This window comes from Cyprinus carpio, chromosome A24 (genome assembly GCF_018340385.1).
Source record: "Cyprinus carpio isolate SPL01 chromosome A24, ASM1834038v1, whole genome shotgun sequence".
Classification (NCBI taxonomy): Eukaryota; Metazoa; Chordata; class Actinopteri; order Cypriniformes; family Cyprinidae; genus Cyprinus; species Cyprinus carpio.
This window is the reverse complement of record NC_056595.1, coordinates 21,919,836-21,947,676: the sequence shown is the minus strand read 5'-3', so window position 1 is coordinate 21,947,676 and position 27,841 is coordinate 21,919,836. Positions and strand designations below refer to the sequence as shown.

Genomic DNA, 27,841 nt, shown 5'->3' with positions numbered 1-27,841 from the left:
GCTCAAATCAACACACCAATTCAGAGCATTCAGAGATTCTTATAAGATCTTTATTCTCTGCTTGCTCTTATTGTGGAAGGAGACGCATTTTTAACACCACACAATTCTCTGTAATTACTGGTTTCCTTATTTTTTTCCCCTGTTTTTAACCATCATCCAAAACTGTCTGTTAAAAATGTCAGGTTATGCTTGATGTCTCAAATGACCATGTGTCACTTTCAACACCGAGCAAACGCTTTAACAGCAGAAGGATGGCACGAGTATTCCACGTGGACATGGGCGTTCGTCCCATTCCACACCTTATTTGTGAATGGAGGGATTTTCTCTCCTTTATTTTTTAAATGACTATTGTGCTCGCGTTAATCATCATCAGTGTTTAATTGGGGTGGGCTGCCATCACTGGTGTCCGTGAAGATTTTCTTGCCAGATTTCTGCACATGGTCTTCATTTCTTTTCTCCAGGGCTTCAATCTGTAAAAATGTACAATACAATTGCTTTTTTACAACCAATTTTTAAAGGGAAAAAGTCATGAACTGAGAAATCTAAATTCCCTTGACCTATTCAAAACATCCTGTAAATCTCAGAACTCAAAACTTTCTTTTTAATCTAAAAACAGCTCATATTAAAGCCAATCTGCCAAAACAGCAGGTTGTGGAATGTGCCACTTTATGATGTAATAGTGTGGCTAAACACCACCACCGCAGAAGATCAATGCCTGCTGCTACATCACTGCCTGTTTAGCCCCGCCCACCGATTCTACATCACTGCATGTTTAGCCCCGCCCCACCGATTCTACGGCACTGCATGTTTAGCCCCACCCACTGAGTCTACAGCACTACCTGCTTAGCCCCGCCCACCGATTCTACAGCACTGCCTGTTTAGCCCCGCCCACCGTGATCACTATTGCTTTGTCTGTTATTACAGACAGTTTGATATGTACTTAGTATTTATGCGTTTTTAATCTAAATCACATCTGTGTCCATATATGAAGGATGAAGCTGTCGAACACACAACTGTTGGCCAATCAGAACAGTGGGCGTTTACTTTGAGTCTACAAGCACCACGCCTATTCAAACAGAGTGAAAACAGGACAGAAAATAGCCTATTACTTCTAAATTTTGTTTTTTGATGTCAAAATCTTGATAACAATATAAGTGGACCTCAGAGAACAGTACAAAATAATAAAGGCAGTTCATGAACCCTTTAAAAATTACTCGGATCTTTAATAAACCAATGTGCATCTAAAACACATATACACAAACTTTCTTATCCATCATATTAGTCACAGTACTATATATATATATATATATATATATATATATATATATATATATATATATTTATATATTTATATATATATATATATATATTTTTTTATATATATATATATATATATATATATATATAATATATATATATATATATATATATATATATATATATATATATATATATATAAAACAAAAAATAAAAATATAAAATATATATATATAATATATATATATATATATATATATATATATATATATTTTTTTTTTTTTTTTTTTTTTTTTTATTATTATTTTGCAAATGCAGACTGCAAGTAACAAACATCTGAATTCCAGACCTGTGCTAAGAAATCAGCCTCATTATCGCTGTTGATCTGCAGTCCAGACACGGTGTTGAACAACTCAAATACATTGAGAGCTTCGGCCACACCAGCTTTCTGGAAAAACTGGAGAGAAGAAAACAGCATTAATTAATGATCACAACCTAGCTTTAAAGCTATTATAGAGCTCTTTACTGCACCACAAGATTGTTCAAACACTTACTTTGGCTACATTCCTGCAGTCTCTGAACAAGAACTCCAGACCGTGAGGGTGAGTGGGCTCTATGGACTGACTCACATCAATGAACCACACTTCATGAGGACAAAAAATAAATTAATCAACAGTCAAATTGACTTTATGGTGTCATGAGGTTAGTAAGATAAAATAATAATAATAATAATACTTAATATATAATAATACTACTTTATTCAGTAAGGATGCATTAAACTGATTAAAAGGGACAGTAAATACATTTATAATGCTACAAAACATTCCTATTTTAAATGTAATGCTGTTCTTCTGAATGTTTCATTCATCAAAAAAAAAAAACTTAAATTAAATGCATCACAGTATCCACAAAAATATGAAGCAGCACACCTGTTTTCAACATTGATAATCATGTTTCTTCAGCAGCAAATCAGCATATTAGAATGATTTCTGAAGATCATGTGACACTAAAGACTGGAGTAACGATGCTGAAAATTCAGCTTTAAATCACAGGAATGAATTACATTTTAAAAGATATTCAAGGTTTTACCATATTTTTGATCAAATTCATGCTGCCTTGGTGAGGAGAAGAGACTTTATGTTTTAAACGGTAGTGTAGTTAATGAAAACATGAGTAGCCTTGCTTCTTCTGCAGAATGTATACAGATGTGCTACTAAGAATGTTTAGACTAGCTTAAAACAAACCTGTCCGTCATGCCAGAGCATGTTGTATTCACTCAGATCCGCATGAACCAGATTACAGTCTTGATATAGCCGCTGCATAATCTGTGAGACAGAGATTGAGGTGAATATAAAGAACAAATATCATACACAGAAGTCAAATTTAACCCCCAAAATTAAAACAGAAAAAGACATTAAATTGCACATAATTTATTTCATAGTACCATTATTTTCATCACAATTAAGCACTGTAATAAAGAAACAAAAATCCTGCCTGGACACAGTAACATCTCTGTTTATTTAATTTCTTATTTTATACCCAAAACCCTTTTAACAAAAGCAAAGCTCATGTGATCATTCTAGTTTTTCAGCACACTCACATTTAGCACTTGGTAGTATGCCTTCTTCATATCCTCAGAACTCAGAGTAGAGTCCTTTAGTTTAGGTGCAGGAACGTGGTCCTTTCCGATGAATGACATCACTAGGATGTGCTTCTTCAGAATCACCACTTCTGGACACGGGATCCCTGCTTTCTTCATCCTACATGTCACAGTCACATGTGTCATATTTAAATGTGTAAAATCTTTGTCTTGTACACTGTTGATCTGAATCGGTTTATCACCTGGAGAGGTTGTGCATCTCCTTCTCAGCCCACAGACGGATAATTTTGCGAGGATTCAGCTTGCTGAAGCGGTCTTTGAAGCGGTAGTCGTCTTTGATATATTTGTCCCGGTTCTTAAACTCATTCAGGGTGGTCTTGAAAACCTTGAGGACACACTCTTCGGGAACAATCTTCTCTTCAAAGCTACATGAGACACATTGAGATTAATGCTTGCGTTAATTGTAATTCTTTAGTGAGTTGCAGACACAATGATGCAAAGCACGCACCTCCCTCCATTAGCATGGAAAACCACCGACTCTTTTCCTGTGCTGATGCAGCCATTGATGTTCTCCAGTATCCCAGCATTCACCATTTTGTACATGAGCAGTCTGGTCCTGGGGTCCACAGCTTGTTCCTGAGCAAAAGAGGACATGAAATATACAGTCAATACATACAAGTGGACACATTACATTTCTTCTGCAGTGAGTTGAGTTTGAAACCCCTTAAATAAAAAAACAAAAATAAACATAACATAAATAATGGGTTGGGCTCTTTACATTACATTTATTCTATTGTTGAGTCTAAAACCCCTAAGATAAAAAAAAACTAAAATTAAAATACAATGAAATTAAAAAGTAAAATGAAAAAACAAAACAAATTAAAATGTTAAATAAAAAATGGGTTGGGCTCTATAGATTTCTTCTACAGTGTGTTAAGTCTGAAAATCCTACAATAAAACTAAATAAAACAAAATTAATTAAATAAAAAAAATAATTAAATATAAAAATTAAAACCCTAAAAAAAATAATAAAATGAAATAAAAATAAAATAAAATAATAAATAAAAAATAGGTTTGGCTCTTAACACCCTAAATAAAATTAAAAATACAATAAAAAAGAAAGAAAGAAAATAAAAATGAAAAAGAAAAAAAAATAGGTAGAGCTCTTAAAAGGGAAAACTACTCACAGCAGTCGAGTGCTCCTTCTTCTCATGAAGTCGAGCGCTACGGCGCTGCTCTGTGTCACAGTGGCGTTTCAGAGCGTTGTACACATGGTTGGAGAGCTTCAGGTCCATGCCGATCCCGTCTCCCACCTGCACCTCTGGAGCAAACTGCGTAGACGCATTCAGAGTTCAAAAAAGAACAATTCAAGATGTCATTTTGGATAAAGCGTGAACAAGCCTTACATTGTCCATGCGTGCCGTGTTCTTCCGTCCACAGACTTCCTCGTCATGTTTTGTGGTGATGTTCTTGCCTTTCCCAACAAATCCCTTTTTAGGGATCGTTGTTGGTTTGTCTGAATTAGTAAATCAAATGCAGTCAGGTAAAAAAAAAAAATATTCACTGCTAAGGATATATAAAAATATGATTTTATGTGTGGCACAAACAAGAGCACCAGCTTTGTAGGGATCATGACGAGTGTCTTGCCAATCGACCTCATCTTCAGAGCTGTCACTGTCCTCATATGGATGAACCATGCGGTAGTTCTCAAAGGATATGGAGACTGGAAGTGAAACGCACACACACACACACACAAATATATATGAATTTTTCTGGATTCAGTTTTTTCCCCCACTTTCATTTCTCTCGATTCCATTTTAATGGTTTAATAAACTTTTAATAATCAAAAAGCATTGAATTGATAAAACTTTTTAAAACTTAATAATTTGTTTAAAAAAAAAATTCTAATAACAGCCAAATTAAATGTTTCATTTAATTTCATTAAATATTAATACAAATTTATTAGCAAAACCCGTGGTAATGAAATGAAGGAATAAAACATTAACAATCAATCTTTTAAAATGAAATAAAATAAAAAAATCAACAATTGCCTTTATTTTTTGGCAAACAAAGTGCAGAACAACTAAAATTTTCTGTTAAAATTAAAACAAAATGTGTGTGATTCTTAAGTTCATTTTATTATTATTATTTACCAATTAATTTTATTATTATTACATTGAAAAGTTAATTATATTGTACAATAGTAATATATTTCTGTCACAATTTCAAGTTAAACTGAACTTTTATATATATATATACACCGTTTAAAAGTCCAATAGATGAAAACATACATTCTTTTAAATTTCATTTCTTGTTTTACCTTTGCTGTCTCCGTTAAACTTCCTCTCCTCCCTGCGCAGCTGCGTATCAAACTCGCGATCGAACTCCATCTGAAGCATCTGGGCCAGCATCAGGTCGCTGGACGTCTCGGCTTCAGGAGTGCAGGTCAGGTCCAGATCGGTACTGAAAATAACAGGAAGTAAATGCATACAAAATCATCAAGTTTGAAATGATGACAAACTTGTTTCAAACAACTTTTTGAGACTAAAGTACTAAAAAGGCTTATTCCAAGTGACTATATCATGCATTACTATTGCTTCTATATAAAGAAGTAATCCGAACCAAAGACAGTGGGCTACTAGACTCATAACAGTGTTATTAATTGGATATGTAGGTGTGTGTGAGACTCACTCTGGGATTTCTGGGAAAGGGTTGCTCTCCTCATGCAGCTCTCGGGCCAGTTGCTCACTCATCACATCAGCCAGAGAGCAGGGTGCTGGTGCCAGGACGGGAGCACCCCATGGGCTCTGGAAAACAGACATGAACGACTGATACACTCTATCCCCAGAAGTTAGGCTCACATTCTTACAATTAACACCATCAGCAGATGACAAGCAGAATAAAAGTCCTGTCACATGTTAAACATGCCAAAAATGTTAATTCTGTCATCATTTCCTCCCCATCATGTCATTCCAAACTTTAATTTAATTTCTTCTGTGAACATAAAAGTTATTACTACTAACCAAACAGTTAATCTCATTAGTTAAAAAAAAAAATACATTGGAAGTCAATGAGAATTTAAAGTGTTTGGTTCCTAACATTTAAAATATCCTCTTTTGTGTCGCGCAGAAGAAAGAAGCATTTTTTGGGTGGACTATTCTTTTAAAATAAGCTCATAAATATATATTGTCTCACATTAAATCAGTCAAATAAATAGATTTAAAATAAATATTTTATTAATATTTTACATCAATAGAAATATATAAATTATTATTGTATAGAAAATGTAAAAAGCAAATTCAAAATCTTAATAAATACTATAACAAACAATATTAAAATAACACTGGTCTTAATTATTGCATTAATTATTCATCCTACCCAACCCTACAAAATGATGACTGGAGTCCAGATCAAGAGTTTCAAAGTCCACATGCTGAAGTTGACCTCACCCATAAACTTAAACAGTATTGTTCTAACTGGGTAAAGTTCATCTGCAGTGGTCAGAGATGAGTCAGGCAGGTTCAGACTCATTACTCACCCTTCTGTTATATAATAACGCTGCCTTCACGTGTGAAGTCGAGATCACGAGCTTGTCGTATTCAAGTGTTTTGTTGTCGGAAAGAATAAAATGTAGCATCCCACTGGTTGACAATCATATAAACATTCACAGCGTTACATATGCAGTTTGCTGACAATTCTGGAATGTCGGTTAAATACATACTTGTTTCACTGCTTATAAAACATACAATATGCTTCAAATGATCGGTCGTATATAGCCTATAAATACACTGCTTTAGCGTCAAGACAAAGTGATGTAACGTCAGTTGTTGTGAGAATAGCATTGACATCAGCAATGGTTGTCCGCTCCACCATGTTTAAAGTTTATGAACCGCCCAACTCAGAAACTCTGGTATCAAAATACGACTTGAGAGGCGTTCACGTCTAATTGTCGATTAGGAAACTCATATTTACATTAATTCCGATAACAGCGCGTGAAGGCAGCTTAATGGTCGACAGGCCTTGTACTAAACCAACTCATATTTTACCACTCGCCGGAGGTTTTTCACATATTTCAGCTGTCAAAACGTGAGGTCAAACTGTTAGGAAATCTCACCTTGGTCTCTTCTGTAGTTACCTTAAGTTGGTCCATGTCGGTTGACGGAAGGTTTAGATTCAAACAGACTAGAAACGAGACGCTCGTAACACTTTATCGCGTAGATTACTAGAGTAAAACTCGTGTAACGTTCGTCAATATCGACTTTAATTTTATATGTAACACTACTTATGACTATTTATTTGACCAAAACCGCTAAAACGTGGTTTAAAACGACAAATTAATTCGTTACCGACAATGTGTCAGATAAAAACAGATGTGAGATATACAACCTACAATGGTTGGTAGGATAACCCTATATGACGTCATGACTTGGTTTTTCAAAATAAAAGTAAAAAAAATAGTGATTTATTTTGTAGTATTTCTTTTATAGTAGTTTTATTATAGTGATTTATTTTATACATAAATATATAAAAAATATTTTAATAATGGGATCTACGAAAAGAAAGCCTTCCTTATTATCACTTATTTTTCTTCTGTGTTCTGAAAACATAAAACAGTACAAAATAGTGTTTTGAGACTATTATTTTCTATTTTTGTTTCATTCGAAACAATTCATTTTTAAAAATATTCCTTTCGTGGTAGAAAGCAATCACTTTATGAATAAAATTATCTAATTGATTATAATTTATTTTTGCATATTTCATTATTATATTTTTATTCCCGTCGTTGAGTATTCTAAATTTATGAACAATTTCATTTAAACGGCTAAATGCGGATTATTACTCTGCAAAAATAAATATAAAAATAAAATGGCAGAATAAATTCGTTTTCAAAATATTTTATTTGGTATCAGTAATAATAAAATGGTAAAATAATAAAATAATATATATATTTTTAAATAACAATAACTCTAAATAATAAAACAATACGCTTTGGATAAAAGTGTCTGCTGAATGACTAAATGTAAATGTAAATGTAAATAATAGTATAAGTGCTGAAATAATATTATATTTAATTTTTGTTGCTCGCTATACCATTTAGAACTGATTTCATCGAGACTTTTATTAGCTAAAAAAAAGTGCTGCGTGTCACGGTGGGCGTGGCCTACAGAACAGAGGAAGTACAGATGAGATGTCAGAACAAAAAAAAAAAAAAAAAATAATAGAGAACAAAGACAAAAATTCACCCAATCAAACAAACCAATCAATATTGATCCATTCACTATTCCTCAAATCTTCTGCACCTTTTTCACAGCATCTTACTTCACAAATAAGGTAAACTGACTCTACTGTACTTTTGACAGCATAAGTGTGTGTTTTCCTGATGGTTTTATACTGCATTTGCAATAATGCGTTTTCCAAAACACATTTTGTGGTTTAGCTGTGGGTCCTAGGATGTTAAATGATAGTAATGCTGACAGGTACCAGAATACACAAACTGTAGAATTGCTTTTTGCTTTACAGTATGTCCTGTCTATCTTAAAGTTTACATTCCCAACCATTTTTCAGGGGTAAGTATTCAACACTCGGTTATGTTTGAAGTTCAGTTCCTCATTTACATGATATTTCGATATGTATGCTTATCATTAATTGACTTTCTTCAGTTGGCAGACCTCCACTGGGGCTCTATTGCTACTGGTTACATGGAAACTGGGCTGGGTTGAAATCAATGGCTTTTCCAGGTAACTAAATATGAAACATTGATTAGTATTTGTGGATTATACATTTTATTATGTTTTATTGTGATCTGTTTATTAATATCTGTAGTCTTGCTGTGTTTGTTATTTAGATCTGCAGCTTTTTCCCAGCTTCCTGGGTGCTTCTTATTTATTGGTAACATTTATGCCGGGTCCAGAGCACTGTCACTTTTGGTAAGTACAAAATGTATTCTGAAACATGAACTTTAGTGTCTTTCCAATGTTGGGAATGAACACGCAACCTTTGTGTGTGCTTACGTTGAAATATGTTTGTCTTTGCTCTTTTTTTAGCCCATTCCTTTTTTCTTCGTGTTTCAAAATGTCTCAGAAGTCTTTGCTTTTCTCATCAGAACAGCAGCTCACAGAGAGGTAAGGCTGATTTCAGCTGCTATTTTCTGGGAACAAACTAAAATCTATTTTTTGCATGTTTCTTTCCCCTTTCTATATGTATTTAGTAGGATTAGAAATCATAAAACAGCTCATTTCCATAGTATCCTCATACTGTTTCACATATCATAATCATATTTCAATGCCAGTCATGCAAATTTTCTTTCTATTTGCTTTATTAAGAAACCACCATGGATGAAATTAATAAGGTATGTTTCTTTCAACAAAGTAGCACAAAATTACTTGAAAAGAGCTTGTTCATGATCTTAAATTAATAACAACACTGTAAAATGATTTTTTTTACCTTGTTTTCCAGTAAAAATATCTAAACATTCATAAATCAAGATACAGTTACTTGAGGAGTAATAAGTATTGGAGTAATAAGTATTGTTTTCTGGAGAAAATATAAAAATGAAGTGACTTAAAACAGGGGTGAGGGCAAAGTCCCTAGTTTATTTTTCTTACCCAATATATTTTCTTGTTTTAAGCATAAACTCACTTCATTTTGATACATTTTTTAAGAAAACAGAACTTAATAACTTAAGTAATATTGCTTTGTACTAGAAAGCAAGACAGAAATACTGAAGAAGAATCTTTTTTTTTTTTTTTTTATAGTGTGTGTATGTTGTTGGGATCTGCCAGCAGCCTTATGCTATACAATCCCCGGGTAAGTTCACTCTCACCGGGATTTTCTGTGAGTTATCAATATCTCTGTTTCCTGTAACAGTAAAAATCAACATTTCATATGTCCTCTTTATGGTTCTATATGTCTCACCTCTCAGTTTGGTCCCAGTGGCTACACATGGGCATCCATCCATCTGTTGTGTGTCGGTGAGTGTGAATTTATTTGTTGTGGGACTCGGAATTGTGAGTAACGATCTGAAACCTACAGAGATGTACTTAAGATTTGGTCACATGAAAGTGTGCATTTTACCTGTGTGTGTTTTTAATCTCATCTCGTTTCTAATTTAGGTGCATATAAAGTATTCCAGAAGAACACAAAGACAATCCTTCTGAGGTGGTTTCATGTTTTATTTACATTAATATTTGTCAGTAATATTTGTTCATGTTTTTCAAAGAAGTCTCTTATGCTCACCAAGGCTGCTTTTATTTGATCAAAAATACAGTAAAAGTCTGCAAAATTGTGAAATATTATTAAAATGTCAAATAATGCATTCTAACTGAATAGAATTATTAATTTCTTTAAAAAACAAAAAAACTCCCTGACCCTAAACTTTTAGAATGGTTGTGTATGCTATATATTGTTATTTTTTATACTCTTAAGTATATGCATAATAAGTGCCGTTTTTAATGTGTAATGTTATAGTGATCTTGAAGAGCAGTTCATCAATTACATGACCAGGTAAATGGATAAATATGAAAATTAAAATCATCCTTTATGTGCAACTGCAGATTTGGACTTATATGAATTTTGAATGCATATATTCAGCATATATAGTCATTTTTTCAACCCCATCTAATTTTGTACTCCTTTTTAGTGCATTGTTACTTGCCTCTCTTGCATACTCGACAGGTAATAAAATGCATTTTATACTATTATATTATTTTTGTCTACAGCTCTATAATTTTCTGACATGATTCATGTGTGCTTCTTGGTGTTTTGTCTTTCAGGTGATCTATCCGGTGCCTTAGATTTCCCTCTCCTGACTTCATACAGGTTCTATATTGGCTGTTTAGGCAGGTGAGACAAACGTTCAGTGGGAACATGCTAATGCATGAAAGTTAGCATGATTTTTTGTATATTTACAACAAGGATTTCAGTTGCAAAAAGTCCAGAATGAGTGATGCATTGCCATTTTGTTGAAAGAAATTGATCGTGTGTGCAAATCTTAAGCTCATTAGATATCAATTTCATTTCATAGCGCTATATTCAGCTTTTGTCTAATGTTGGCAACCGTGAAATTGAAGGGCAGTCTGTCTCAGGAGCACTGTGGCATATGGTTCTTCCTGGCTAAGGTGAGATAGACCTCTGAAAATTATATTTTGAACCACAATTATCGTTTGCTGAGTGTCTCTGTTTATTTGTGTCCAGTCAGTTCTGTTCGAGCAATAGGCTGGTTTCACATCACATGCATTGCAGCACAAAAATGTAAATGGTGCAATGGTTTTCTTTTCTCCTTGCATGCAGATACTGGCATCAGGTCTTTCCCTTTTACTTTCCACATTCCACGCTGTGCTCAGCCCCGTGACTCTGTGCTGGTGAGTTCAGAACAGTTTTATGTTAAGATATTGAGTTTAAGCTATCTGTTTACTTACAGTATGAAGTGAAATAATGAAATAAATGTTATATTGTTTTTGTTTCTCCCATTAGCATCATCCTGAACTATGCTGGGGAGGCCTTGTTTTTGTATTCAGACAGATTTCAATAAGTTTGTTGAAGAATATGGCCAGTGCCTTAGAAGATTTTCTTGACCAAAGACAATTGCCTCAATGAGATTATTTTCACCTTTTTTCCTTTTTTTTCCCCCTTATTATTTTGAGTTGCATATGGAAGCTTGTTTCTGCCACAAGATTAAAAAAAAAAACTTTTTATTTTATTACACAATTCTGACTCTTTTCTTGTAGTTTTGAGTTTATATTTCACAATTCTGTTAAAACAAATTTGAGAAAGAAGTAAAAATTGCGAGATGTTAACTAGGTATAAACTTTGATAAAGTCTGATATGTGAGATAAAAAGTCACATTTACCTTTTTTTATTTTTGATTCTGTGGTGAAAATAAAATGTAAACTCAGAATTGAGAGAAAGTCAAAACATCTCACTGAATTCTGACTTTTGTTTTCGGAATTGCAAGAAAAAAAATCATAATTGTGAGAAAGTCTCTGCAAGAAAAAAGTGAACTGTGAGATGAAAAGTCACAGTTACCTTTTTATTTTTTATTCCATGGTGGAAACGTGCCTCCATAGTTACATGTTAAACCAGAAATAGGAGGACAAAAAGCAGGTGTTTACCATTTACATTAATTCTTTTAGTCCTACATTTTAATTTGGCCAGTTTATTGTAGTCACTTGATTTAGATTTTCTGTTTTGCACTTTGCATTTGTAATTGCTATTAGTGTTCGACCTTTTGCACATCATTGTCCTGCAGTGTTTACTCTTGAGAGTCCTGGATCATATCCTGAAGACTGTCACACCGTACATCAGTACTCTGTATGAGAACCAATAAGATAGCATTGGTACATGAGCCCTCTGTAACTCTCATATAGGTTTTAAAAAATATTTTTACATAATGGCAGTCACCATAAACAAGTTAGTGTTATTTATAAAAGATGTTTGTTGCCCATGTTTAACATTATTCATAATTATTGCAGGTTCATTGACGGTTATAATATTTTTTTAAGGGTATCTGGGTTTTTCAAATATAGAAATAACTCCCAAAACTGAGTCCTGCAAAAAGTATTTTGATTATTCTGTTTGAGCCGATCGACATTTACTGTATTTTGGAGCCACATTTAAGATATTGTATTTCTAAAGCTTCTATATGTATTCAATTATGAAATAACTTTTCTTTGAATCAGTTTTTGCAATACTAAATAAAAGATTTTCATTGACCATCTCTTGTTTTTCTCATTTATTTTCTGCTGAAAAATAAAATGAAATCATAAAACACAGAAGCAATATAAGATATCTTTATTGACTCTTAGTGTGTGGCTTACAAAACAAACTAAATACTGAACAGCTGTAGGGTGGGTTTTGAGGATCTGGTCTGGTTTTAGGTGGTCTGACTTGAATATTGTAGAGGATCAGTTGAACATGTGGAAACTTTTTCATTCATGTCTTTCTTCAGGTCGGACGGCTTCACATATTCAGTGACCGTTGTCTGAAAAAAAATCAACACACATCTCTATGGAAAAAAAATGCTAAAGAATTAGAACAGATGCTGCACTTCCTTCATACAAAAAGAGAGTTTTTGAGTTTGTTATTTTTATTACAATGATGCCTTTTTTTCCTCCATAAGCAGCATTAGTATATTTTTTAAGGCAGGTGTGAAACTGTCATAAAATGTTACAGTAATAACATTATGAACAAAAATGTTCTTGTATGACAAGCTTCATTTGCGTATCCAGTTGAATATAATATAATATAATATAATATAATATAATATATAATTAAATTAAATTAAAATTAAATTAAATTAAATTAAATTTATTTATTTATATTATATTATATTATATTATATTATATTATATTATATTATATTATATTATATTATATTATATTATATTCAACTGGATAGAGTAACTCTAAAAGGTAGTAAAAGAATTGCACTATAATGTAAAATATCAAATATGAATTGTTTTTCTAAATTATTAATTATTGCTAATTAATATTTAAAATATTAAAAATTAATTAATATTTTATAAAACAAAAATATATTATATCATTAGAAAAATAATGCATACATTATATCACAATTCATAATATTATATATAACTATAATAATATATAAATATATTATATATCCACGTTAAAACAATAATAATTTAACACAATATATATATATATATATATATATATATATATATATATATATATATATATATATATATTTATATATATATATATATATATATATATATATATATATATATATATATATATATATTTACATGTATATATGTATCATATATATGTATTTGTATTATCAATACAACATATTAAAGAGCAATAAGAAATTTTTACTTTGTAAGTAAATAGTGAAATTATATTTCTATCTATCCTCTAGTCCAGTAGGTGTCGTTTAATCTTACGGAAACACAACAGATTCGCCGAAGAAGACTGAGCACCGGAAGTGAGGCTAAACTTTGCTCCACACAGCGGAAAACAGCTGTTGTTTAGAAACAGGAAAACGTAGGTAAGTTCGGCACTGCACTTTATTACTGCCGTTTCTTTTTCTACCTGTCATAATAGTTATATGTAAGCTTTATTTACTTATTTGTAATATATAATCGACAGTAGCGAACGTCGCTGGCTTTATGATGAGGCAGCTAACGGAGTTAGCCTGCTCTGCTAACTTTCTTCTCGACGTCAGATTGATGAGATAGTTCAGAAATGTCATTCATTAATGTAACGCTTTTTATATAATCTTTGAATTGATATACACTGGAAATGAGAATAAATGACTAATTTTCATACTTGTCAGAGACTCTGATCTGAGCTGTTGACATGTCGATGTGTGTTAAAAAAAATTATTATATGATTTATGTTGCGTTATTTTTATTTTTATTTTTTTAATAGTGTTGTTGTTATTACAGATTGAAGGAGCGTATATTTTAAGTTAAATGTCTGTCACTTAAGAAATGCGTTCTGATGGATGACAGCTGCTTATCTTCTGTTTACTATTATATTAATCTCATTTCTTTTAATCTGGTTTTTATTTCTTTCTGCATAATTTTTATATTTAATTTCAATGTTACTTGTATAGATTTTACACTAAGGTTTGTTTTGAAGCAAACACCTCCTTACATACTTAATAACGTATTAATCTCACAGACATGATTGGTTCTGTACTTGCGTGTAACTCGCTCTGTCGTTTCTCCTTAGGATGCCTGGGCAGAAAAGAAAGATGTCTTCTTCTGAACCTGAAGATAAGAAATCAAAGATGGATCAGAGTCTCGTGGAGTCAGATAAATCTCAGATGCCCAAGAAGTCTTTGAGAGGAAGACCTCCAAAAAACAAAGTGTTGGAAAAGCAGAAACATCAGGCACAGCCGCGGGAAGAAAACGGAAAGCCTGTTCGACGGTCGTCTCGCTTGAAGGTGCCACAAAAGAAGGGCTTAAGAGGAAGACGGCGGAAAGATGAGGGCAAGCCGAAAGCTTCTGGAGATAAACCGGCTCAAAATATATCTGTCTTGAAGAAAGGAAACAAGAAGTATGTTTCAAGAGTAAAGAAAGAAAAGCCGTCTGTCTCCGAAACGATTAAAACCGTCGCAGCCTTGTTTCCTGTGCAAATAGAGCACAATTACGGCCGATTGCTTGACATTCAAACTGAGGAGATCACGTTACCCAAACCTGACAAAATCCCCGTGGCCAATATAAGCGATCTGCAGTCGCTTCACGAACCAAGAGTGGCCAAAGTCGAAGAGCATAGGGAGCTTCCGACAGAGAAAATCACAGTGAGTGTGGATGTGATGAGCAAATCTCCTCCACCTCTAGAGGCGCTTTTCAAAGTCATCCAAGAAACCAGCATCACGAAACACTCGTTTACTGGTAAAGACATTTCTGACATGGATGAGTTAGAAGTCGTGAACACGTGTTCCCTCCAGGACAGCGTACAAAGTACCGACGTGGCGAAAGTGTTTCTCCCGGATTCAGAAGCGTTTCTGGATGACGATATTGAGATTGAACATTGCGTGGTGGAGATCGAAACCTATGAGGATTTGGAGCCATCAGAGGATGAGACGGTGAAAAAACAAAGAGGTGAAGCTGTGACATGTAAGGAGGTCACTTCTTCGCCCTCTTTGCCCCAGGACAGTGCGACAGACTCCACGCAAGGGGTTGCTAAAAAGCAGGCGATGAACCCACAGGCTCGGACGAAGGCACGTCTAGCGGCTTTGGCCGAAGAAAGGGCGGCTGCCGCCAAGAAACCTCCACCTCGCCAGCTTAACCTCCTTGCTCTCTGTGAGGAAATTGCGGATGATATTGCATCGGATGCTCCGGCAGCTTCAGATGAGAAAAATATTGAGGAACAAGAGGAGGCGAGTGAATCTATGGAGGTTTGCGAAACTGAAAAAGAGACGTCTGAAAACGCCACTCCCTCCGAAGCCCCTAGTGACGTGACTGACGATCCCACACCTGAGGATGGTACGCCCAAGAAACGGTTTTTCCTCAGCCAGGTGTCTTTGCCGCTCAAGACCCAGGAGAAGAAGAAACTCTCCCGCTTTCAGAGGATCCGGCAGGTGGAGCTTCAGCGGGATAAGTTGACCTGGACCCGTGTTAAGAAGCTGAAGTCGGATCAAGCGAGTCAGGCTGGTTCTCCCAAGGAGACCGACGCTCCATCCGTCTCGCCCAGCCCTGCCACCACCCCTGCACAGGTCCCTGTGCCGGAAAGCGTGCCCAAAGTGTGCTCGAATGAACCCAGGCGAGCGCTTCCGGCTCAGGCGCCACCCATGCCTAATGGAATCACCAGCCCCAAACCCAAACCAGTGATGGAGTATAAAGCCTACACTCCCAGACGCAAGTATTCACCAGATGACTTTGAGCTCGATGGTCTTGAAGAGGAGATGACCAAACCAGGAGCACCCAAAAATGAGGTCAAACACTCATTTACACACACATATACACTACTGTTCATATTTTTACAGATTTTGAATAATGCAATTGTTTATGAAGAAATACACATCAATAAAATGTGTATTATAATACACTTACTAATAATGCTTTAAAAATACTTTTAAAATATCTTACATTGCACAAAATATAAAAATAAATCAACAAATTAAAAATAATTGCTTTCTTTTTTAGGATATATATATATATATATATATATATATATATATATATATATATATATATATATATTTTTTTTATTTTTTTTTTTTTTTTTTTTTTTTTAAGAAATTCATACTTGTATTTAGCAGGGATGCATTCACTGAGAACTTTACAAAATATTTTTTATTTTATATTTATTTCAAATAAATGCTGTTCTTTTGAACTTTATATTCATTAAAGAATCCTGAAAAAAAGTATATCTTTTTCCACTAAAATATTAAGCAGCACAACTGTTTTCAACATGGATATTTATAAGCAATATTTCTTGAGCAGCAAATCAGCATATTAGAATGATTTCTGAAGCATCATGTGACACTGAAGACTGGAGTAATGATGCTGAAAATTCAGCTTTGATCACAGGAATAGATTACATTTTAAAATATATTCAAATAGAAAGCAATTATTTTAAATTGTAATAATATTTCACAATATTTACTGTATTTTTGATCAAATAAATGCGGCCTTGGTAAGCATAAGAGGCTTCTTTAAAGAAAAATCATACACAACTCCAAACCTTTGAATGGTATAATTTTTGACTTAAATAGCATAATAGCATAATTTTTGACTTAAATGATACTTCAAATTGTGCAGGTTGTTGAGGAAGGATGCATGGACCCCCCCCCCCGCTTTTTTTTTTCCAGACCACATTATCAAATGTCTCTATACTAACAATCTAAATAACCACCAACCATAAATGTGTCATGCTCACAGGTCAAACCAGAGCAGTCTTCTTCATCAGCTAATGTGCAGCCCAAACCCGCAGTGGAGAGGAAGCCATGTGTTCCCACTTCTACAGGTAAGGATCTGATGATAAATATATCTTATCATACCTTGATAATGAATGTGTTACAGCAATAAACACATACTAAATTAATTCTCTTTGACAGTATGTGTAATAATACATATATATTTTTTAAAATGCAAAAAAAAAAAAAAAAAAAAAAAAAAACATTTGTGTTCACAGATAATAAGCCGAAACCTTCTCCCCAGCAAGAACCTCCCCAAAAGACGCAAACGGAAAACAGCAACAGGTAATTCAAAGGACTTTCATTAAAGATTTGAAAAGTAAAAACTTGTTTTCAGGTCTGTGAAAAAGCACAATATCCTGTTGAATTGTATTTTTTTGTGAAAATGCTTTATCAGTTTAATATGCAACTAAAAGTAAGATACAGTATTTGGTTTTATTTGTCTAAAAATTAGATGTTACTCTGTTTGTTTTGGGGAACAGTGACAGTGACACAACCAATGCCATGAGAGGTGCTATTATTTTCTTCTGTACAAATTTTTGAGTAATTAATTATTTTCGCAATTCCATTTGTTGATGCTAGAGCAGAAATTACACACTGCAGCTTTCATTGTGTTGTTGAAATATTCTCAAAAGACTTAATGTCATTAGAGTGCTGTCTGTTCTATGAGTCTATTCTATTCTCTAGTCTAGAAAAGCTGTTTAACATCTGAGTTAAAGCCTTTCTGTTGTCATTTCATGGCAAATTCTAGGGTTGAACCTGAAGCAGAACAGAAGAAAGAGGTCACAACCAGCCCCAAACCTGCTAGTACGGCAGCACAGTCCGGCAATGTAAGTCACTGATATCCTAACAAACCTTGTGTGTTTGCTTGGGTTAAATTATCCTCCATCCCTATTTGGATTAATTTAACTCTTTATTTCCTTGTATTTCTTTCTTTTTAGTTTATTAACTTACAGACTTTGTGTGCAATTTATGAATACTATGTTTCAACTATGAAATTGTTTTGGAATAAACAGTTAAACCTAGAAAAGAATACAACATGCCCATCATTATTTTACATTGGAGCATTGGGGCTCATTAGCATTTAGTGAAGGCTGTTTTTGTGCTTTGCAGGATGCTGGTCAGAAGGCGTTTGGTGCGGTGACGTGTAACGTGTGTGGGATGCTGTACTCTCCCACCAGCCCAGAGGACGAATCCCAACACCTCCTCTTCCACAACCAGTTCATCAGCGCTGTCAGATATGTGGTGAGTCGAGAGAGAAACTGTTGCATCTTATCCACACACTTATTATTATGTGATTCCAAGTTTCTTAGCATTCCATAGAGATGTTGTTTTAGTCAGTCAGAAAATATTAAATGTTAATGTAGAATTTAAAATTTTATATATATATATAATATATATATATATATATATATATATATATATATATATATATATATATATATATAATTTTAAAATCTTAATATAAAATGTAATTAATATTTTTAAACATTAAACGTACATTTATTAACCAATTAAATCACACATTTTTCTTTAATTAATCACAATTAATTGCACTTAACATTAGAATTTGTTATCATAAATATATTTTCACAGTGACTTCAAATTAATGCAGAAACAATATTAGACATTATATTTTGAATACTTGTTAAATGGCATCTTTTTACTGGTTTCTGGGATAAAATTAGTAAATTTAGCCATTCAGCATTACAGTAAAGTTGTGTACAATACATTAAACTTTTACTAAAATTATAACTATTACAACAAATGTCACATTTAGCAGTGTCTTTAATATAGTGTGTTGTATATAGTGTAATATTTGAGAGACACAATTATGTGTTGCTTAATTTCCAGTTTAGGATGGGGCTTACAATCTTCAAATAACTACATACACATGTCTCAAAATCTTTCTTGTAATATCTGGTCCAGGGCTGGAAGAAAGAGAGAATTCTGGGAGAGTATCCTGATGGCAAGATTATTCTTGTTCTCCCTGATGATCCTAAGTACGCACTGAAAAAGGTACTTGTTTCGAGATTTCTAATAGCTTTCTTGATACAGATGATGTCTGTTTCTAATACTGTCTTGTTTGATTTGAGGTTGAGGAGATCAGAGAAATGGTGGACAATGACTTGGGCTTCCAGCAAGTGGAAACCAAGGTCCCGTCACAGACCAAAACCTTCCTCTTCATTTCAAATGATAGGAAAGTGGCAGGCTGCCTTATCGCCGAGCACATTCAAGAGGTCAGCTGAGCATACAGGTGTTTAATAGCATGTCTATAGGTGTATATCTGGCATTTTATCTTCTTAAATTCATTACATATTTTTTAGAAACCAATAGGAATACAATACTCTAAGCTCATTTATTATATTTTACATTATTTAAATCCATTCATAAGAATTCCACTGGATTTCTTTTTCGATTAGCACAGAAAATGTGAAAAACTTGCATATTACTTTTTGACAACTAATTGAAATCATTGTAAGGTGCTCTGTCTTTGTGTAATGTACATCTGATGGGTTTGTTTGGCTGCTGTGTGCAGGGATACAGGGTTATAGAGGAGTCGGTGCTGGAGGGTTCAGAAGGAGAGAAGGTCATGTACGAGCGTCAGAGGGCCTGGTGCTGCTCTACTGTGCCTGAGCCGGCGCTTTGTGGCATCAGTCGCATTTGGGTGTTCAGCATGATGAGACGGAGAGGCATCGCCTCACGCATGATCGAGTGCCTCAGGTAAAGGGTTGAATTTTTTTATGAGTAAGTGTAAGCACAGATATAATGTGTTATTTAAATATTGGTACTACTTTCATACTGTCAAAGGTATAAATGTTCCATTTTAATACAATTATTTATGAAAATAATATATTAAAATAAGTTTTAAAAAATTATTATTTTATTCTGTAAGGATGCATTAAATGTATCAAAGGTGACAGTAAAGAGATTTATAATGTCAAACAATTCTATTTCAAATAAATGCTGTTCTTTTGAACTTTCTATTCAACAAAAAGTCCTGATATAATGTATCACTGTTTCCAGAAAAATGCTAAGCAGCACAAGTGTTTCCAGCAGTGATATTAATAATAAACATTTTTGCGCACCAAATTAGCATATCGGAATGAAAATTCAGCTTTGCCGTCCCAGGAATAAATTAGATTTTAAAATATATTAAAATAGAAAATGTTTAATAATTTAAATTTTTTAGCCTTTTTTTCTGTTATTGTGAGCATAAGAGACTAAAAATATATATATTTTTAAATTCTCTGATTTCTACAGATCTGCAAATCTTTCTACAGACTTCAAGAAATGAAAGTGTTAGACAAAATAATGCATAAATGTTTACTCATCTTTTCCTCCAGGAATAATTTCATCTATGGGTCTCATCTAAGTAAAGACGAAATCGCCTTCTCCGATCCCACACCTGACGGCAAACTCTTCGCAACACATTACTGCGGAACCTCTCAGTTTTTGGTCTACAACTTTGTAAGCGGCAATCGCTCAACCTGACAGGATGTGGACATAGAGCTCAGTTTTAAAATATTGACATTTAAGAAGAGGACTGGACTTTTTTTCACTCTACCAAACTGAAGCGAGAGAACAGAAACCGACAAACCATGGGGTGTTTTTAAAGGCTCTTTCTTCAGAGTCTTGGCTTGAATTGGCAAAGTTAGGCACAGGAGGTGTAGGCTGCAGAGTTAGACACTGATATCTAACACTCACGGCCAGTTGACGTATTTTAATAAGCCTGCACAGTAGCTTATGCCTGATGCATTGTTCAATGAAAGACATCTAAACTGTTCTCTCAGGTTTAGGTTGCAGCCTATTTTAGGACTCACCGTTTAGTGGAAGCCATGTAGTCCAGTGCACAATTGCAAAATCAGTGTAAGTACTTCTTCCTAGAACATAAAGGAAGACACGTGAACTTTTCTACTGTAAGCAATGACTCGGTCGTGAGGCGACGACTTTTGAATCTCAGGTTGATTAACATCATATGAATTTGTCATCGAAATCTCCCTTTAACCCTTACATCATGTCAGCTATTTTAAAGAGAGAGTATTTTGCTGATACAGTGTGTTCCATGTGCATTTTAAAGCGGTTTACATGCTTGGCATTGACATCGGTGGACGGCAGATGATTTCAAAGAAGTCGCTGGTTTCGCACAACACTGCAGAATGAATTTGATTCATTTGTTTTTGTGTAATAATTCAGAAAGTTTGTCCGCTTATAGTATTCCATCTCATTTTAATATTTTTAGAATGATTTTATGTATGTAAATGTATTTTGATTGAATTATATTAATTTACCCATGAAAATGACCACAGATGGATCTTTCTTTATCTTCAATAGCAGGACGAAGGCTTAAAAACACTCCAGCCAAAACTTGGATTTGTTCTTTTTCATTTTAGGTCTCTTTAGAAGCCAGATGTTTGACATGATTATATCTACAGTATATTAGGGATTTACATAATTTGTAAATGTGATGTTTGCTCATTCTTTACAAACGGTCTTGAAAAACAGCTTACATTTGTTACTCATACAGTTTACTTTTAAACTTATAGTAGGAAACAAATGACAAGTCAAATGCAATAGAGGTTCAAAGTTAAAATGGCCTGAATTTTTATTTTAACCAATTTCTTCACTTGAATTTAAAAAGTGGAATTATGTATGTACGTAAGTTGTTTTCATCTTTGGCATAATGCACGAGGTTTCAACAATGCTGACGAATCGGGTACAAACCTTTTTCCAGTTTTTCTAACTTTTTATAAATTTTCCCCCCTATCTTTTGGATGACATGCCTATTGACTTTTATTTTAATAGGAACTCTTATTATGAAATATCGCACTTCCGGTGGACTTTAAAGGAGCGATCACACGTCTCCCTACATGTTGCTGTGGCCATGAGAAGTTGTAATTTACGTTCAAAAGCATTTAGTCTTTTGTAATATATAGGTACAACAGCTTTATTCACATAATTACATATTAATGAGCGACAGCGCGTGACGCGTCACCTGTCTCATAATGTTTGAACGCGTGTTTTACAGTCATGGTAGAATCTTGATTGGTTTTCATAGTGAATATTAAATGTAGTTGTGTCTGTTGGTTTGTTTCAGTGTGCATTTGCGTTATCATTTTGATATTGATCCATATTTAAACTGTTATAATTTCACAAACAGGCCTATTATTATTATAATAACTTACTCTAATAATTATTTAGACTTTATTTTAAATATAATCTTAATTCTAAAGTTTTTTATGTCTATTTTAGGAGTGGGCTATTGAGTTCAAGCTTACCCATCATGCACACACAGCATCACTGGCTTCAGTTTCATCCAGTGATCAGTTCATTGCCACTGGAAGCAAAGATGAAACCATTCAGCTGTATGACATGAACAAGAAAACTGAACATGGGGCTTTGTTGCACCATAATGGTGAGGACATTTTGCAATATTTTATTTTGGTTTCTTATTGGACCTAAAGAGAGCTTGGCTACAACGATTTTTCATCACTGATATTTCAATTTCATGTGTTGTCATACACTGTGTTATTAATCATAAGTTCACCTTCTCGGCAGGTACTCGTGTCTCGTGTCTGGAGTTTTATGGCATGTCCCATTTACTCAGCGGAGGACAGGACGGTCTCATCTGTGTGTGGAGCACCAAAAAATGGGAATGTTTGAAATCCTTCAAAGCTCATAAGGAAGTGATCTGAAATACACACAAAATATGCCACCGTCCAAAACTTTTCAAAAGAAACTAGTAGTTTTACGTAGCGAGGATGTATTAAATTGATCAGGAGTGACAGTAAAGACATCTCTAATGTTGCAAAAGATTTAAACTCTTTCAACCGGAATCAATTACATTTTAAAATATATTTAAATAGAAAACAGTTGTTTTAAATCGTAAAATTATTTCACAATATTACTGTATTTTCTGAATAAATGCAACCATGGTGAGAGTCAGTGGTGGAGGAAGTACTTAAGTTTAGTACTGAAGTAAAAGTACAACTACCCTGCAAAATATATACTTAAGTAAAAGTATAATTACTACATCAACATCTTACTTAAGTAAAAGTCATAAGTACATACTTTTAAATTTACTTTAAAGTATTTTTTTAAGTAAAAGTACAATCAGTTGTCTCAATGTCTGGGCTGTTCAATTGTAACAATCACAAACAATATCTATTGTGTACTGGAAAGAGTTGTTGTGCAATACTGACACTGTAAAAGTCTGGTTATTTACTTATTACTCATTAAATAATAATTAGGCTAAGCCAATTATGACATACAATTTTTTATTTTTACTATACTATTAAGAGCAGTAAAAAAAAAAACTCAAAAGTACACAGGTGAGTGTTATTCTGAACACTTTAATCAAATTTGTATGACCAGTTTATTCTACTCAACAACAGTTGCTTTAGTCCTTTACCTAGGCCTGCATGGGGAAAACGTAGCTAAAACTGCATTTGAGGCTTATACTCCATTGATTACAGAAAATCCAAAAGCATTAGGCTAATAATGTAAAACACATTAGAATGAGAAAATAATAAGCACCAAACAAAATTTGACAAGGGTGAGTGCTTCTCTTAAAACATGCAAGCAATATTGCTATTTAGAACTCTGATCAACCTAACATTAACAGGACAAAAAAAACAGAACCTATGTGAAAAACAATGAAGTCAATATAAAGGCAGATGTTACGATAAGAAACTTAAAAACAAAGGACCTTCAAATAAAAATTTAATGATCCTGAAAATTCAGCTTTGCATCACCGAAATAAATGATAATTTAAATTGTTTGCAAATTCTAAAAAATGTCATGATATTGACGAAAAACAACTGTCATAGTTCAAAATTGTTCACAATCGAATTAAACCAAGATATAGTTTTGCCTGCATGCTTACTTGTGAATGTCAACTAAATATACCCAATGTTGTATGGTAAAGAAGCTAGGGGCCGACACCGTATAAAAAGTTTGAACATTTTTTCATCGAGTCAAAACAAACAGCTATTTTAGCCAACTAGTAGTTTGCTCATCTCCAAAAATGTAACGTACTAGCAAGCTATCGTCCCTGCTGTGCTAATAACCAGCTAAAGAAGTTGCCCTGTTACCACTAACTTACGTCAAACAAATATTATACTGGTGTGCAGGGACGTGCACAGGAATTTTGAGGGGCAGTTGCCCTGACCTAAAAAAAGGGCACTCAACCCCCCCCCCCCAAAAAAAAAAAAAAAACTCACGGGCTATATGAAGGACTGAGAATAACAGGGTCTTTATTAAAATATATATACACAAAGTAAAAACACTGAAATACAGCACTCAATCACATTAACTACTACTAATAATAACATAGAAAAAACATGACTTTTTTTTTAGTGTTAGTTTTAGTCTTTTTTTGTAATTCGGGTTATTTGTCAGGGGCAAGATTCAAAAAGGTCAGAAAAAGTATTGTGTAATAATAACTCAACAAAAACAAAATACAATTTTAGAAAATATTCATTCAAAAATAAAATCAGTACATAAAATGTACATATGGGCACACATATGTAAACAGTCTCAACACTCCGCAGTAAGTGCAAAATGTATAAGTGACGTGTGCCAGTAAAAAACCTAAAGAACCAACAGACTAAAGAAGACATACATGAACCCCATGTGTTCAACCCATTTTTGAGCCACAACAAGACATTTCTGTCAGATTGTCAGGGAACTGCTTAATGGAGCGGCATTTAATAGACAGAGCCGTAGATCACTGAAAAGCTACGCAATATCGCGTTCATTATCGCAGATGAAACGCCTTCGATAATGACCGCGATATTGCGTAGCTTTTTAGTGATCTACGGCTCTGTATATTAAATGCCGCTCCATTTGAAAGCAGGTGATGGAGATTTAGCGGTAATCAAGGAACCGGCTTTACTGACGAAATGCGCGTGACAATTGCATGCGATACATCGCCCAGCCCTATTTTAAATTCAAATAACTTGCTTAAATCAGAGCTGCAGGGCACAGGCTCAAGCTCAGTCGACGTTGTTGGCTCTTCGTCCATGTTTGATATTTGGTGTCCACCGTGTCCTTTTCTTCGATTTACATCAGTTCCGCTTGTGTTGTTTCAAAACGCGCGCTGAGCGCGTGAGTTCTTTGACCAATCAGATCTCCCATCTGTTTCAACGTGCATTGGCCAGCAACGCCAAAACGTCAGTCGACCAAAAATTTTTTTATGCAAGATTCGGAAGGATGTAACGACACGCATTTTAATAATGTAGTGGAGTACAAAGTACAGATAATTGCTGAAAAATCTACTTGAGTAAAAGTATAAGTATGCATTATTTTTTTTACTTAAGTAAAGTATAGATACGTAAAAATTTACTTAAGTACAGTAACGAAGTACAAATACTTCGTTACATTCCACCACTGGTGAGAGTTGCAAAAATGTTAAGAATCCTGCTGACCCTAAATGTTTATCCAGTGTAAAACTGACTCAATCTGGGTTTTATTTGTTTAGGGGTCATGTTACTTCACTGTCCGTACACCCTTCTGGAAAACTCGTGCTCTCGGTCGGAACAGACAAGACTCTGCAGCAAGTACACAGATTTTAACATGAATATCAAAAGTCCTGGTCCGATTAAATTCAGTTCTAGTTTAGCTTGCAATTAAAGTGTTGCTTCCCTGGTTTGTCAGATGTAACGCGATCAATTGATTCTAAAGCAAAAAGAAGTCTTATTCCAGCATCTGCTCTGCATGTCTCTTCAAGAACACACTCTTGGCTGTGGGAGGAGACGATGAGAGCGTGCGTATCTATGACGTGACCTCACAGAAGTGTGTTTGCGAGTTCAAAGCACATGAGAACAGGTATGAATGCCACTTTTTAACATTTCTTTAAGGCTGCAGTTTAATCCAAGTGAATCTGCGATTTCTAGGTCTGTCATTTTTCATCAGAATTGTTCTAGTACATTGAAATACTCAGAATGTGTTGTAAAATGAGTGAGATCAGCTGTATTTGTTATTGTATTCATTTAATGCTTTTTTATTTGGAAACCTGGTGATGCAAAAGAGACGAGTACTGAACAATCTGCCCAGGCTGAAGCTTCTAAGGTGCGGCTGCATTGATGAGGGTTTCTGCAAGTTTATCACAGGCAAAATCCAGTCGTTTCAATAGGAATGCATCCTAGTGGGAATTTCGAGAAGATTTTGCAACAGGTTCAAGTTGGTCACATGAATGCGATGCATTGACCGACAGAAAGCTGCTTGGTTTGAAAGTGACTTCTGTGTGAGCTTGAACTATATTAAAGAAATATAACTGGAAATTCACTAATGTGATCTCACCTTAAAGGGATGGTTTATCCAATACAGAAAAGTCATTTTTACTCACCCTCAGTTTGGTCCAAACCTGTATGAGTCTCTTTATATCAAAAGCAAATTTTCTAAAGAATGCTGGTAACCAAACATTTGCTGGTAGCCACTGACTTTTATAGCATTATTTTCCATTCTGTCTACCGGCAGCTGTCTGGTTACCAACATTCTTCAAAACATCATCGTTTGTGATCAACAGAAGAAAGACACTTTTACAGGTTTGGAACAAATTGAGGGTGAGTAAATAATGACAGATTTTTTATTTTTGTTTCCACCTTTTTCAATATCATGCAGCAAAACGAGCGATTCTGTACAGCTAAAAATAGCTGGACGCGAATGAGACTGAAAGCCAGACCCATAGAATTTAAATGGCCACACACATTTTTACGGGAAGAAAAAGGTGGATATACTTTAATTTTTGTTGAACGTTTCCAAAAAAATCCTGAGTGCTGTGTGATTTGAATTAGAGCAGTAACCATAATTACATGTTAAGGGTTGAAATTAACTTAATAATATCCGTGTTCTAAAAACAGCTGTTACGGAGCCCCGAAGCCGCCAAAGGTAAAAGAGTGAGGCTACCAGGAGAAGAGGGGATTCTAGAAGAAAGCAGCTCCACAAAAGAAGGCAAAACAATAAGTGCAATAAACCATTTTATTGAAATCATTGGTGGTCTTCTGTTATTTACTTTTCCTGTCTTGCATTTCATAGAGTGTAATGATTTACACTGCAGTGTTGTTTAGCATGAGCATTTTGCCAAGTAGTTAAGGGAAAAAACTTTTAATTCCAGCTAAATGAAAGAAAAAATACTCTATTTTTGTATGTTTATGTAAATATATTTGAGATGTAGCATTTAAAGGCGCTATAGAAAAAGATTCTTTAAAATCTGAAAAACCTCTGCAGTTCTCGTCTGCACAGGACTTAACGACTACAGACCTGTGGCTCTAACATCTGTCGTCATGAAGTCGTTTGAAAAACTGGTTCTGGCTTATCTGAAGGACATCACTGGACCCTCACTGGACCCCCTGCAGTTTGCTTACCGAGCAAACAGGTCCGTGGATGATGCAATCAACATGGGATTGCACTTCATCCTGCAACATCTGGACAAAACAGGGACTTATGGGAGGATCCTGTTTGTGGACTTTAGTTCGGCTTTCAACACCATCATCCCAACAGCCCTCCAGACCAAACTGACCCAGCTCTCTGTTCCTAGCTCTATCTGTCAGTGGATCACCAGCTTTCTGACAGATAGACAACAGCTA

General features: G+C 34.3%; 4 protein-coding genes across 8 annotated transcripts; 3 read left to right on the top strand and 1 right to left on the bottom strand.

Moving 5' to 3' along the window:
* Window positions 1–46: 46 nt before the first annotated feature.
* Window positions 47–7,273, bottom strand: LOC109049200 (RIO kinase 3 (yeast)). 2 transcript variants are annotated; one of them, XM_042714681.1, is made up of 13 exons: window positions 6,972–7,273; window positions 5,549–5,664; window positions 5,178–5,320; window positions 4,473–4,580; window positions 4,264–4,373; window positions 4,045–4,188; window positions 3,366–3,493; window positions 3,100–3,282; window positions 2,858–3,017; window positions 2,501–2,582; window positions 1,812–1,900; window positions 1,607–1,714; window positions 47–470 (listed from the first exon to the last, which is right to left on the bottom strand). In XM_042714681.1, the coding sequence occupies exons 1-13, from the start codon at window positions 7,005–7,007 to the stop codon at window positions 360–362; spliced, it is 1,518 nt and encodes a 505-aa protein (XP_042570615.1). In that variant the 5' UTR covers window positions 7,008–7,273; the 3' UTR covers window positions 47–359. The 2 variants fall into 2 exon arrangements, with proteins under 2 accessions (XP_042570615.1, XP_042570616.1); XM_042714682.1 differs by having other exon boundaries at window positions 6,993–7,273.
* Window positions 7,006–12,572, top strand: LOC109049203 (transmembrane protein 241). The gene is made up of 16 exons (XM_019066912.2): window positions 7,006–7,022; window positions 8,080–8,188; window positions 8,378–8,424; window positions 8,518–8,595; window positions 8,703–8,784; window positions 8,902–8,979; window positions 9,181–9,206; window positions 9,613–9,664; window positions 9,780–9,828; window positions 9,970–10,015; window positions 10,325–10,360; window positions 10,497–10,531; window positions 10,630–10,699; window positions 10,881–10,974; window positions 11,147–11,217; window positions 11,330–12,572. The coding sequence occupies exons 1-16, from the start codon at window positions 7,006–7,008 to the stop codon at window positions 11,385–11,387; spliced, it is 948 nt and encodes a 315-aa protein (XP_018922457.2). The 3' UTR covers window positions 11,388–12,572.
* Window positions 12,573–13,755: 1,183 nt separating this feature from the next.
* On the top strand, window positions 13,756–21,556 carry LOC109049462 (N-acetyltransferase ESCO1-like). Of its 4 annotated transcripts, none has more exons than XM_042714673.1 (10): window positions 13,756–13,871; window positions 14,561–16,268; window positions 17,218–17,302; window positions 17,471–17,537; window positions 18,004–18,082; window positions 18,366–18,497; window positions 19,182–19,271; window positions 19,349–19,492; window positions 19,792–19,976; window positions 20,600–21,556. In XM_042714673.1, exons 2-10 carry the CDS (start codon window positions 14,562–14,564, stop codon window positions 20,745–20,747), a joined length of 2,637 nt encoding a protein of 878 aa, XP_042570607.1. In that variant the 5' UTR covers window positions 13,756–13,871; window position 14,561; the 3' UTR covers window positions 20,748–21,556. The 4 variants fall into 4 exon arrangements, with proteins under 4 accessions (XP_042570607.1, XP_042570605.1, XP_042570608.1 ...); XM_042714671.1 differs by having other exon boundaries at window positions 17,998–18,082; XM_042714672.1 differs by having other exon boundaries at window positions 13,761–13,867; window positions 17,998–18,082.
* A 380-nt stretch (window positions 21,557–21,936) lies between these two features.
* LOC109049461 (p21-activated protein kinase-interacting protein 1-like) lies at window positions 21,937–27,594 on the top strand. Its single transcript, XM_042714918.1, has 6 exons — window positions 21,937–21,969; window positions 22,506–22,668; window positions 22,812–22,935; window positions 25,735–25,813; window positions 25,984–26,081; window positions 27,116–27,594. The coding sequence occupies exons 1-6, from the start codon at window positions 21,937–21,939 to the stop codon at window positions 27,153–27,155; spliced, it is 537 nt and encodes a 178-aa protein (XP_042570852.1). The 3' UTR covers window positions 27,156–27,594.
* The last annotated feature ends 247 nt before the right edge of the window (window positions 27,595–27,841 follow it).